Source organism: Sphaeramia orbicularis, chromosome 12 (genome assembly GCF_902148855.1).
Source record: "Sphaeramia orbicularis chromosome 12, fSphaOr1.1, whole genome shotgun sequence".
NCBI lineage: Eukaryota > Metazoa > Chordata > Actinopteri > Kurtiformes > Apogonidae > Sphaeramia > Sphaeramia orbicularis.
This window is the reverse complement of record NC_043968.1, coordinates 306,989-320,115: the sequence shown is the minus strand read 5'-3', so window position 1 is coordinate 320,115 and position 13,127 is coordinate 306,989. Positions and strand designations below refer to the sequence as shown.

The following is a 13,127-nucleotide window of genomic DNA, read 5'->3' as shown; positions in this document are numbered from 1 at the left end:
GCGCTGCCGCAACATTTCTTTACCGACATCTATGAAACCTATATGTAAATTCAATTTCTCACACTTCTGAATTTTAGGCAAAATTTGGTGAGTTTTCATAAATGTTCAGAGGGTCAAAATTGAGCTCAAAGCGCAGGAGAAAGAAAAATAAGACAAAAAAATAAATAAATAAAAAAATAATAATCTGAGCAAGAACAATATAGCCGTTTCTATGGCAACCACGTATTTGCCCTTTTTTGAAAGTTCTCGAGGTCCCCCACATGTGTGTGGGGTCAGATGTCACGTGTCGTGCACTTACACACACGTGACTGACCCCGAGTGGGCGTGTCCCATTGACTCCCATTCATTCTGAGCAGGTGTAAATATGCGATTTGTGCACATGTCATGTACATCGTCGGAAAGGTCTCAGTGCCGTGAATGTGAATATGTGTGAAAGTGGCGACAGTGGAGAAAGGCGACCGCGTCACTGGCGATTTCATCCCCATGCGCCCACTGCAGACTCAATAGGCCCTGCGCCGGCTTTACTCGGCTCAGGCCTAAAAACACAGAGAACATAGAAACAAAACACACAGAGCAGATAGAAACAAAACACACAGAGCAGATAGAAACAAAACACACAGAGAAGATAGAAACAAAAAACACAGAGAAGATAGAAACAAAACACACAGAGAAGATAGAAACAAAACACACAGAGCAGATAGAAACAAAACACACAGAGCAGATAGAAACAAAAAACACAGAGAAGATAGAAACAAAACACACAGAGCAGATAGAAACAAAAAACACAGAGAAGATAGAAACAAAACACACAGAGCAGATAGAAACAAAACACACAGAGCAGATAGAAACAAAAAACACAGAGAAGACAGAAACAAAACACACAGAGAAGATAGAAACAAAACACACAGAGCAGATAGAAACAAAACACACAGAGCAGATAGAAACAAAACACACAGAGCAGATAGAAACAAAACACACAGAGAAGATAGAAACAAAACACACAGAGCAGATAGAAACAAAAAACACAGAGAAGATAGAAACAAAACACACAGAGCAGATAGAAACAAAAAACACAGAGAAGATAGAAACAAAACACACAGAGAAGATAGAAACAAAACACACAGAGCAGATAGAAACAAAACACACAGAGAAGATAGAAACAAAACACACAGAGCAGATAGAAACAAAACACACAGAGCAGATAGAAACAAAACACACAGAGCAGATAGAAACAAAACACACAGAGAAGATAGAAACAAAAAACACAGAGAAGATAGAAAAAAACACACAGAGAAGATAGAAACAAAACACACAGAGCAGATAGAAACAAAAAACACAGAAGATAGAAACAAAACACACAGAGCAGATAGAAACAAAAAACACAGAGAAGATAGAAACAAAACACACAGAGCAGATAGAAACAAAAAACACAGAGAAGATAGAAACAAAACACACAGCAGATAGATACAAAACACACAGAGAAGATAGAAACAAAACACACAGAGCAGATAGAAACAAAACACACAGAAGATAGATACAAAACACACAGAAGATAGATACAAAACACACAGAAGATAGATACAAAACACACAGAGCAGATAGAAACAAAAAACACAGAGAAGATAGATACAAAACACACAGAGCAGATAGAAACAAAACACACAGAGAAGATAGAAACAAAACACACAGCAGATAGAAACAAAACACACAGAGAAGATAGAAAAAAACACACAGAGAAGATAGAAACAAAACACACAGCAGATAGATACAAAACACACAGAGCAGATAGAAACAAAACACACAGAGCAGATAGAAACAAAACACACAGAGCACATAGAAACAAAACACACAGAGCAGATAGAAACAAAACACACAGAAGATAGATACAAAACACACAGAGCAGATAGAAACAAAACACACAGAGAAGATAGAAACAAAACACACAGCAGATAGAAACAAAACACACAGCAGATAGAAACAAAACACACAGAGAAGATAGAAACAAAACACACAGAGAAGATAGAAACAAAACACACAGCAGATAGAAACAAAACACACAGAGAAGATAGAAAAAAACACACAGAGTAGATAGAAACAAAACACACAGAGCAGATAGAAACAAAACACACAGAGCAGATAGAAACAAAACACACAGAGCAGATAGAAACAAAACACACAGAAGATAGAAACAAAACACACAGAGAAGATAGAAACAAAACACACAGAGAAGATAGAAACAAAACACACAGCAGATAGAAACAAAACACACAGAGCAGATAGAAACAAAACACACAGAAGATAGAAACAAAACACACAGAGAAGATAGAAACAAAACACACAGAGAAGATAGAAACAAAACACACAGAGAAGATAGAAACAAAACACACAGCAGATAGAAACAAAACACACAGAGCAGATAGAAACAAAACACACAGAAGATAGAAACAAAACACACAGAGCAGATAGAAACAAAACACACAGAGCAGATAGAAACAAAACACACAGAGCAGATAGAAACAAAACACACAGAGAAGATAGAAACAAACACACAGAGCAGATAGAAACAAAACACACAGAGAAGATAGAAACAAAACACACAGCAGATAGAAACAAAACACACAGAGCAGATAGAAACAAAACACACAGAGCAGATAGAAACAAAACACACAGAGCAGATAGAAACAAAACACACAGCAGATAGAAACAAAACACACAGAGAAGATAGAAACAAAACACACAGAGCAGATAGAAACAAAACACACAGAGAAGATAGAAACAAAACACACAGCAGATAGAAACAAAACACACAGCAGATAGAAACAAAACACACAGAGCAGATAGAAACAAAACACACAGAAGATAGAAACAAAACACACAGAGAAGATAGAAACAAAACACACAGAGCAGATAGAAACAAAACACACAGAGCAGATAGAAACAAAACACACAGAGCAGATAGAAACAAAACACACAGCAGATAGAAACAAAACACACAGAGAAGATAGAAACAAAACACACAGAGAAGATAGAAACAAAACACACAGAGAAGATAGAAACAAAACACACAGAGCAGATAGAAACAAAACACACAGCAGATAGAAACAAAACACACAGAGCAGATAGAAACAAAACACACAGCAGATAGAAACAAAACACACAGAGCAGGGAACTTCCATTTAACGTGTTCAGGCAGCGATCTGATTGGCTGACAGGATGAATGGAATCAAACACAAAGTTTCAGACACTGGAGGAGAGGAGTGTAGTTTCAGACGTTTCAGTTTAAGGCTGTAAATCTGAACCTGTAGACAGATCAGACAGAAAGAAGAACAGCACAGGTAAAGAAAGGAGAGAGAGAGAGAGAGAGAGAGAGAGAGAGAGAGAGAGAGAGAGTCTATAGATGTTAAACCTCATATATGAATGCATGATACAATGTTTAAACAGCATTATAAAATAATAATGTAAATATATATACACACACATACACACACGTACACATACACACATACATACACACATACATACACACACACACGTACACATACACACATACATACACACATACATACACACACACACGTACACATACACACACACACACACATACACACTGTCAGCTTTGGACTAAAATCCTCAATGTTAAATGTTTTGTCGTCAACAGGGTCTGAGCTGGTGTGTGTGTGTGTGTGTGTGTTTATGTATGTGTGTGTGTATGTGTGTGTGTGTGTGTGTGTATGTATGTGTGTGTGTCTGTGTGTGTGTGTGTGTGTGTATGTATGTGTGTGTGTGTGTTTGTGTATGTGTTTATGTATGTGTGTGTATGTGTGTGTGTTTGTGTGTGTGTGTGTGTGTAGTGTGTGTGTTGGTGTGTGTGTGTGTGTATGTATGTGTGTGTGTCTGTGTGTGTGTGTGTGTGTGTGTATGTGTTTATGTATGTGTGTGTATGTGTGTGTGTTTGTGTGTGTGTATGTGTGTAGTGTGTGTGTGTGTGTAGTGTGTGTGTTGGTGTGTGTGTGTGCACATGTATGTGTGTTTATGTATGTGTGTGTTGGTTTATGTGTATGTGTGTGTTGTTTTGTCTCTGTGTGTGTTGTTTTGTGTGTCCTAGTGGGGACTGCCCTCTCAGGTGAATATTATCATAATGATCTCGGATCCATTTGATTTATCGGCTCAAACTCACGCCTCCTCTAAATTTTTTCCCATAATCCCCCGGGTGAGGCAGTTTACTGATCCGCTGTCCCTAATCGATGGAGCAAGGCACTCGCACAACTGGGGCGAAGGTTCGAATCCCACCTGAGACATGGCGAGGCTAAAAATAGAACATAAGTGTGTGCAGTAAAACGGCGCGTAATGTAGTAAATGTTTGATAATACGAGTAAAGCAACGGGAGGGGGGGCCTCAGGGGAGGACGGGAGGGAGCGCAGGGAGTCGAACGAACGCAGAGAAAAATGAGACGTTTAATTCAAAGAATATATTATATGTGAGGTTAAACACAAAGGAGAACGCCATTTACAGAAACAGAAGCAGCGTTTAGGGAATGAGTGTGTGATGGTGGTGTGTTCAGGGACGTCTGCAGCGTGGGAACAGAGGGTTCCATCTGAGCAACAGGGTCCACACACACACACACACACACACACACGCACACACACACCATCAAAAAACCAGTCACACACACAACAACAATCTGGAATTATGTCTGGAATCCAGTCATTTATCCATTATTTTTAATTCAACTATTATTTGAATCAGTAAAACAAAAAAGTAAAAATGTGAAACAGACGCGTTTGAAAATGACAAAACAGCAAAAAGTACAAAATTATATATATATATATATATATATATATATATATATATATATATATATATATATATATATATATGTATATATATATATATATATATATATATATATATTCTCGTATATCTTGGTACATTTTAGAATATTTTTGTGTATTTTCGTGAAGTTTTGCATAGAGCTTGTGTATTTGTGTGTATTTGTGTGTATTTTTGCATTGTTTTTGTTGACTTTAAATATTTTATAAAGATATATAAAAAATATCTATATAGCAATAACTAATAACATAGTATAGTATACAGTATAAAAGTATATATAAAATATGTATCAATAGATATATACATTCTTGTCTAATTTAGTGCATATGTTAAAAACATCGATAAAATGTATCCAAATATTGTGCAGGACGTTGTGGTGAAACTCAAACCACACACATGAACTGGAATTCTTTTACCAGGAAAGAAAAGTTCCTGGAAATGTTGGTGAAAACTGGTTTAATTCCAGTCGTTTCATTTTGTTGTGTGTTTTGCATCGTTTTCATTTCCTTCCATGTTTTCCATTCTCTTCTGTGGTTCTGTCCTTTTCCTGTTCAATGAAGTCCACATGTGGACATGTACATGGTCTTGGTTCTGGTTCTGGTCCTGGGTCTGGAACATCCTCCAGTTCGGACAGAACATCGCAGCCCTTCTTTCCCAGATGAACTTGATCCACAATGATGAAAAAAATACAAATAATGGAAGATTCCCCTCATGTGGACTAAAACCAGACCCCTCCGATCAGCCTGGACCTGGGCCCTGCTGGTCTTCAGGTCTGATCCAGGTCTGATCCAGGTCCACCTCCTCCATCAGATCCAGGGCGTCACGGCTGTAGAAGCACGTCCTACGTTTCCTGTTTGTGTGTTTCCTGTTTGTGTGTTTCCTGTTTGTGTGTTTCCTGTTTGTGTGTTTCCTGTTTGTTTGTGTGTTTCCTGTTTGTGTGTTTCCTGTTTGTTTGTGTGTTTCCTGTTTGTGTGTTTCCTGTTTGTGTGTTTCCTGTTTGTTTGTGTGTTTCCTGTTTGTGTGTTTCCTGTTTGTGTGTTTCCTGTTTGTTTGTGTATTTCTTGTTTGTGTGTGTGTTTCCTGTGTGTGTGTGTGTGTGTTTCCTGTTTGTGTGTTTCCTGTTTGTTTGTGTGTTTCCTGTTTGTGTGTTTCCTGTTTGTGTGTTTCCTGTTTGTTTGTGTGTTTCCTGTTTGTGTGTTTCCTGTTTGTTTGTGTGTTTCCTGTTTGTGTGTTTCCTGTTTGTGTGTGTGTGTTTCCTGTTTGTGTGTTTCCTGTTTGTTTGTGTGTTTCCTGTTTGTGTGTTTCCTGTTTGTGTGTTTCCTGTTTGTGTGCTTCCTGTTTGTTTGTGTATTTCTTGTTTGTGTGCTTCCTGTTTGTTTGTGTGTTTCCTGTTTGTGTGTTTCCTGTTTGTTTGTGTGTTTCCTGTTTGTGTGTTTCCTGTTTGTTTGTGTGTTTCCTGTTTGTTTGTGTGTTTCCTGTTTGTGTGTTTCCTGTTTGTTTGTGTGTTTCCTGTTTGTGTGTTTCCTGTTTGTTTGTGTGTTTCCTGTTTGTGTGTTTCTTGTTTGTGTGCTTCCTGTTTGTTTGTGTATTTCTTGTTTGTGTGCTTCCTGTTTGTTTGTGTGTTTCCTGTTTGTTTGTGTGTTTCCTGTTTGTGTGTTTCCTGTTTGTGTGTTTCCTGTTTGTGTATTTCTTGTTTGTGTGCTTCCTGTTTGTTTGTGTATTTCTTGTTTGTGTGCTTCCTGTTTGTTTGTGTGTTCCTGTTGTGTTTCCTGTGTTTCCTGTTTGTGTGTTTCCTGTTTGTGTGTTTCCTGTTTGTGTGCTTCCTGTTTGTGTGTTTCCTGTTTGTGTGTGTGCTTCCTGTTTGTGTGTTTCCTGTTTGTGTGTTTCCTGTTTGTTTGTGTATTTCTTGTTTGTGTGTGTGTTTCCTGTGTGTGTGTGTGTGTTTCCTGTTTGTGTGTTTCCTGTTTGTTTGTGTATTTCTTGTTTGTGTGTGTGTTTCCTGTGTGTGTGTGTGTGTGTTTCCTGTTTGTGTGTTTCCTGTTTGTTTGTGTGTTTCCTGTTGTGTGTTTCCTGTTTGTTTGTGTGTTTCCTGTTTGTGTGCTTCCTGTTTGTGTGTGTGTTTCCTGTTTGTTTGTGTGTTTCCTGTTTGTGTGTTTCCTGTTTGTGTGTTTCCTGTTTGTGTGCTTCCTGTTTGTGTGTGTGTTTCCTGTTTGTGTGTTTCCTGTTTGTGTGTTTCCTGTTTGTGTGTTTCCTGTTTGTGTGTTTCCTGTTTGTGTGTGTTGCTGTTTGTGTGTTTTGCTGTTTGTGTGTTTCCTGTTTGTGTGTTTCCTGTTTGTGTGTTTCCTGTTTGTGTGTTTCCTGTTTGTGTGTTTCCTGTTTGTGTGTTTCCTGTTTGTGTGTTTCCTGTTTGTGTGTGTTTCCTGTTTGTGTGTTTGCTGTTTGTGTGTTTCCTGTTTGTGTGTTTCCTGTTTGTGTGTGTGTTTCCTGTTTGTGTGTTTCCTGTTTGTGTGTTTCCTGTTTGTGTGTTTGCTGTTTGTGTGTTTCCTGTTTGTGTGTTTGCTGTTTGTGTGTTTCCTGTTTGTGTGTTTCCTGTTTGTGTGTTTGCTGTTTGTGTGTTTCCTGTTTGTGTGTTTCCTGTTTGTGTGTGTGTTTCCTGTTTGTGTGTTTGCTGTTTGTGTGTTTCCTGTTTGTGTGTTTCCTGTTTGTGTGTGTGTTTCCTGTTTGTGTGTTTCCTGTTTGTGTGTTTCCTGTTTGTGTGTTTGCTGTTTGTGTGTTTCCTGTTTGTGTGTTCCTGTTTGTGTGTGTTTCCTGTTTGTGTGTTTGCTGTTTGTGTGTTTCCTGTTTGTGTGTTTCCTGTTTGTGTGTTTCCTGTTTGTGTGTGTTTCCTGTTTGTGTGTGTGCTGTTTGTGTGTTTCCTGTTTGTGTGTTTCCTGTTTGTGTGTTTCCTGTTTGTGTGTTTCCTGTTTGTGTGTGTTTCCTGTTTGTGTGTTTGCTGTTTGTGTGTTTCCTGTTTGTGTGTTTCCTGTTTTGTGTGTTTCCTGTTTGTGTGTTTCCTCCTGTTGTGTGTTTGCTGTTTGTGTGTTTCCTGTTTGTGTGTTTCCTGTTTGTGTGTTTCCTGTTTGTGTGTTTCCTGTTTGTGTGTTTCCTGTTTGTGTGTGTTTCCTGTTTGTGTGTTTGCTGTTTGTGTGTTTCCTGTTTGTGTGTTCCTGTTTGTGTGTTTCCTGTTTGTGTGTTTCCTGTTTGTGTGTTTCCTGTTTGTGTGTGTTTCCTGTTTGTGTGTTTCCTGTTTGTGTGTTTGCTGTTTGTGTGTTTCCTGTTTGTGTGTTTCCTGTTTGTGTGTGTTTCCTGTTTGTGTGTTTGCTGTTTGTGTGTTTCCTGTTTGTGTGTTTCCTGTTTGTGTGTTTCCTGTTTGTGTGTTTCCTGTTTGTGTGTTTCCTGTTTGTGTGTGTTTCCTGTTTGTGTTTGCTGTTTGTGTGTTTGCTGTTTGTGTGTTTCCTGTTTGTGTGTTTCCTGTTTGTGTGTGTTTCCTGTTTGTGTGTTTCCTGTTTGTGTGTTTGCTGTTTGTGTGTTTGCTGTTTGTGTGTTTCCTGTTTGTGTGTTTCCTGTTTGTGTGTGTTTGCTGTTTGTGTGTTTGCTGTTTGTGTGTTTGCTGTTTGTGTGTTTGCTGTTTGTGTGTTTCCTGTTTGTGTGTTTCCTGTTTGTGTGTTTCCTGTTTGTGTGTTTGCTGTTTGTGTGTTTCCTGTTTGTGTGTTTCCTGTTTGTGTGTGTTTCCTGTTTGTGTGTTTCCTGTTTGTGTGTGTTTCCTGTTTGTGTGTTTGCTGTTTGTGTGTTCCTGTTTGTGTGTTTCCTGTTTGTGTGTTTCCTGTTTGTGTGTTTCCTGTTTGTGTGTGTTTCCTGTTTGTGTGTTTCCTGTTTGTGTGTTTTCCTGTTTGTGTGTTTCCTGTTTGTGTGTTTCCTGTTTGTGTGTTGCTGTTTGGTGTGTTCTGTTTGTGTGTTTCCTGTTTGTGTGTTTCCTGTTTGTGTGTGTGTTTCCTGTTTGTGTGTTTCCTGTTTGTGTGTGTTTCCTGTTTGTGTGTTTCCTGTTTGTGTGTTTCCTGTTTGTGTGTTTCCTGTTTGTGTGTTTGCTGTTTGTGTGTTTCCTGTTTGTGTGTTTGCTGTTTGTGTGTTTCCTGTTTGTGTGTTTCCTGTTTGTGTGTGTGTTTCCTGTTTGTGTGTGTTTCCTGTTTGTGTGTTTCCTGTTTGTGTGTGTGTTTCCTGTTTGTGTGTTTGCTGTTTGTGTGTTTCCTGTTTGTGTGTTTCCTGTTTGTGTGTGTTTCCTGTTTGTGTGTTTGCTGTTTGTGTGTTTCCTGTTTGTGTGTTTCCTGTTTGTGTGTTTCCTGTTTGTGTGTTTGCTGTTTGTGTGTTTCCTGTTTGTGTGTTTCCTGTTTGTGTGTGTGTTTCCTGTTTGTGTGTTTCCTGTTTGTGTGTGTTTCCTGTTTGTGTGTGTGTTTCCTGTTTGTGTGTTTCCTGTTTGTGTGTGTTTCCTGTTTGTGTGTTTCCTGTTTGTGTGTGTTTCCTGTTTGTGTTTCCTGTTTGTGTGTTTCTGTTTGTGTGTTTCCTGTTTGTGTGTTTCCTGTTTGTGTGTTTCCTGTTTGTGTGTTTGCTGTTTGTGTGTTTCCTGTTTGTGTGTTTCCTGTTTGTGTGTTTCCTGTTTGTGTGTGTTTCCTGTTTGTGTGTTTCCTGTTTGTGTGTTTCCTGTTTGTGTGTTTGCTGTTTGTGTGTTTGTTTGTGTGTTTCCTGTTTGTGTGTGTTTCCTGTTTGTGTGTTTCCTGTTTGTGTGTGTTTCCTGTTTGTGTGTTTTCCTGTTTGTGTGTGTTTCCTGTTTGTGTGTTTGCTGTTTGTGTGTTTGCTGTTTGTGTGTTTCCTGTTTGTGTGTGTTTCCTGTTTGTGTGTTTCCTGTTTGTGTGTTTCCTGTTTGTGTGTTTGCTGTTTGTGTGTTTCCTGTTTGTGTGTTTCCTGTTGTGTGTTTCCTGTTTGTGTGTTTCCTGTGTGTGTGTTTCCTGTTTGTGTGTTTGCTGTTTGTGTGTTTCCTGTTTGTGTGTGTTTCCTGTTTGTGTGTTTCCTGTTTGTGTGTGTGTTTCCTGTTTGTGTGTTTGCTGTTTGTGTGTGTTTCCTGTTTGTGTGTTTCCTGTTTGTGTGTTTGCTGTTTGTGTGTTTCCTGTTTGTGTGTTTCCTGTTTGTGTGTGTGTTTCCTGTTTGTGTGTTTCCTGTTTGTGTGTGTTTCCTGTTTGTGTGTGTGTTTCCTGTTTGTGTGTTTCCTGTTTGTGTGTGTTTCCTGTTTGTGTGTTTCCTGTTTGTGTGTGTGTTTCCTGTTTGTGTGTTTCCTGTTTGTGTGTTTTCCTGTTTGTGTGTTTCCTGTTTATGTGTTTCCTGTTTGTGTGTTTCCTGTTTGTGTGTTTGCTGTTTGTGTGTTTCCTGTTTGTGTGTTTCCTGTTTGTGTGTGTTTCCTGTTTGTGTGTTTCCTGTTTGTGTGTTTCCTGTTTGTGTGTTTGCTGTTTGTGTGTTTCCTGTTTGTGTGTTTCCTGTTTGTGTGTGTGTTTCCTGTTTGTGTGTTTCCTGTTTGTGTGTGTGTTTCCTGTTTGTGTGTTTGCTGTTTGTGTGTTTCCTGTTTGTGTGTTTCCTGTTTGTGTGTGTTTCCTGTTTGTGTGTTGCTGTTTGTGTGTTTGCTGTTTGTGTGTTTCCTGTTTGTGTGTTTGCTGTTTGTGTGTTTCCTGTTTGTGTGTGTTTTCCTGTTTGTGTGTTTCCTGTTTGTGTGTGTTCCTGTTTGTGTGTTTCCTGTTTGTGTGTTTTCCTGTTGTGTGTTTCCTGTTTGTGTGTTTCCTGTTTGTGTGTTTCCTGTTTGTGTGTTTCCTGTGTGTGTTTCCTGTTTGTGTGTTTGCTGTTTGTGTGTTTCCTGTTTGTGTGTGTGTTTCCTGTTTGTGTGTTTCCTGTTTGTGTGTGTTTCCTGTTTGTGTGTTTGCTGTTTGTGTGTTTCCTGTTTGTGTGTTTCCTGTTTTGTGTGTGTTTCCTGTTTGTGTGTTTGCTGTTTGTGTGTTTGCTGTTTGTGTGTTTCCTGTTTGTGTGTGTGTTTCCTGTTTGTGTGTTTGCTGTTTGTGTGTGTTTCCTGTTTGTGTGTTTGCTGTTTGTGTGTTTCCTGTTTGTGTGTTTCCTGTTTGTGTGTTTGCTGTTTGTGTTTGCTGTTTGTGTGTTTGCTGTTTGTGTGTTTCCTGTTTGTGTGTTTGCTGTTTGTGTGTTTCCTGTTTGTGTGTTTCCTGTTTGTGTGTTTCCTGTTTGTGTGTTTGCTGTTTGTGTGTTTCCTGTTTGTGTGTTTCCTGTTTGTGTGTTTCCTGTTTGTGTGTGTTTCCTGTTTGTGTGTTTCCTGTTTGTGTGTGTTTCCTGTTTGTGTGTTTGCTGTTTGTGTGTTTGCTGTTTTTGTGTTTCCTGTTTGTGTGTTTCCTGTTTGTGTGTTTCCTGTTTGTGTGTTTCCTGTTTGTGTGTGTTTCCTGTTTGTGTGTTCCTGTTTGTGTTTTCCTGTTTGTGTTTCCTGTTTGTGTGTTTGCTGTTTGTGTGTTTGCTGTTTGTGTGTTTGCTGTTTGTGTGTTTCCTGTTTGTGTGTTTCCTGTTTGTGTGTGTTTCCTGTTTGTGTGTTTGCTGTTTGTGTGTTTCCTGTTTGTGTGTTTCCTGTTTGTGTGTTTCCTGTTTGTGTGTTTGCTGTTTGTGTGTTTGCTGTTTGTGTGTTTGCTGTTTGTGTGTTTCCTGTTTGTGTGTTTCCTGTTTGTGTGTGTTTCCTGTTTGTGTGTTTGCTGTTTGTGTGTTTCCTGTTTGTGTGTTTCCTGTTTGTTGTGTGTTTGCTGTTGTGTGTGTTCCTGTTTGTGTGTTTCCTGTTTGTGTGTTTCCTGTTTGTGTGTTTGCTGTTTGTGTGTTTGCTGTTTGTGTGTTTCCTGTTTGTGTGTTTTGCTGTTTGTGTGTTTCCTGTTTGTGTGTTTGCTGTTTGTGTTTCCTGTTTGTGTGTTTCCTGTTTGTGTGTTTGCTGTTTGTGTGTTTCCTGTTTGTGTGTGTGTTTCCTGTTTGTGTGTTTCCTGTTTGTGTGTGTGTTTCCTGTTTGTGTGTTTCCTGTTTGTGTGTTTCCTGTTTGTGTGTGTGTTTCCTGTTTGTGTGTTTCCTGTTTGTGTGTGTGTTTTCCTGTTTGTGTGTTTCCTGTTTGTGTGTGTGTTTCCTGTTTGTGTGTTTGCTGTTTGTGTTTCCTGTTTGTGTGTTTCCTGTTTGTGTGTTTGCTGTTTGTGTGTGTTTCCTGTTTGTGTGTTTCCTGTTTGTGTGTTTCCTGTTTGTGTGTTTCCTGTTTGTGTGTTTCCTGTTTGTGTGTTTGCTGTTTGTGTGTGTTTCCTGTTTGTGTGTTTGCTGTTTGTGTGTTTCCTGTTTGTGTGTTTCCTGTTTGTGTGTGTTTCCTGTTTGTGTGTTTCCTGTTTGTGTGTTTGCTGTTTGTGTGTTTCCTGTTTGTGTGTTTGCTGTTTGTGTGTTTCCTGTTTGTGTGTGTGTTTCCTGTTTGTGTGTTTGCTGTTTGTGTGTTTGCTGTTTGTGTGTTTGCTGTTTGTGTGTTTCCTGTTTGTGTGTTTGCTGTTTGTGTGTTTTGTGTTTGTGTGTTTGCTGTTTGTGTGTGTTTGCTGTTTGTGTGTTCCTGTTTGTGTGTTTGCTGTTTGTGTGTTTCCTGTTTGTGTGTTTCCTGTTTGTGTGTTTCCTGTTTGTGTGTTTGCTGTTTGTGTGTTTCCTGTTTGTGTGTTTCCTGTTTGTGTGTTTGCTGTTTGTGTGTTTCCTGTTTGTGTGTTTCCTGTTTCAGTCGTCAGTGCGGTGCCCTTCAGAGGCCCCCACCGGCGCCTTGGACTTTAGCCAAGGTTACTATGGAAACGCAGCCCTGAAGGAGAGGCTGATGGGAAATACGCCGACTCCCATCGAAGACAGAGGAGAGAGAGGCTGATGTGAGATGGTTCTGTCCGTTTATGAGCACTTTGGACCGAGGTTATTATTGTTAACGAAAAGTAATGAAATGACCAAAACTAGAACTGTAAAAACATTTTCATTCACTGAAATAAATAGAAACTGGAATTAAAAGAACAAAATGATAACTAACTGAAACTGTACTGCGTGTCTACAAAACTAAAACAGATAAAAATTATGGATAAAATTCCCTTCGTTTTTGTCTTTGTCAATGTCGGATTGATATGAAATCGATTCATTTTGCTCTAGCAATTTTAGCTGCTGGCACCACACGACACTTCATGGTC

General features: G+C 39.1%; 1 protein-coding gene across 1 annotated transcript in view; it reads left to right on the top strand.

Moving 5' to 3' along the window:
* The window catches only part of LOC115429922 (zinc finger protein OZF-like), a 33,641-nt gene extending 20,821 nt beyond the window's left edge, over nucleotides 1-12,820 (top strand). Inside the window, exon 4 of the mRNA XM_030149756.1 lies at nucleotides 12,683-12,820. Coding sequence (XP_030005616.1) covers nucleotides 12,683-12,820 — 138 coding nt within the window. The remainder of the gene's footprint in view (nucleotides 1-12,682) is intronic.
* Nucleotides 12,821-13,127: the final 307 nt, after the last annotated feature.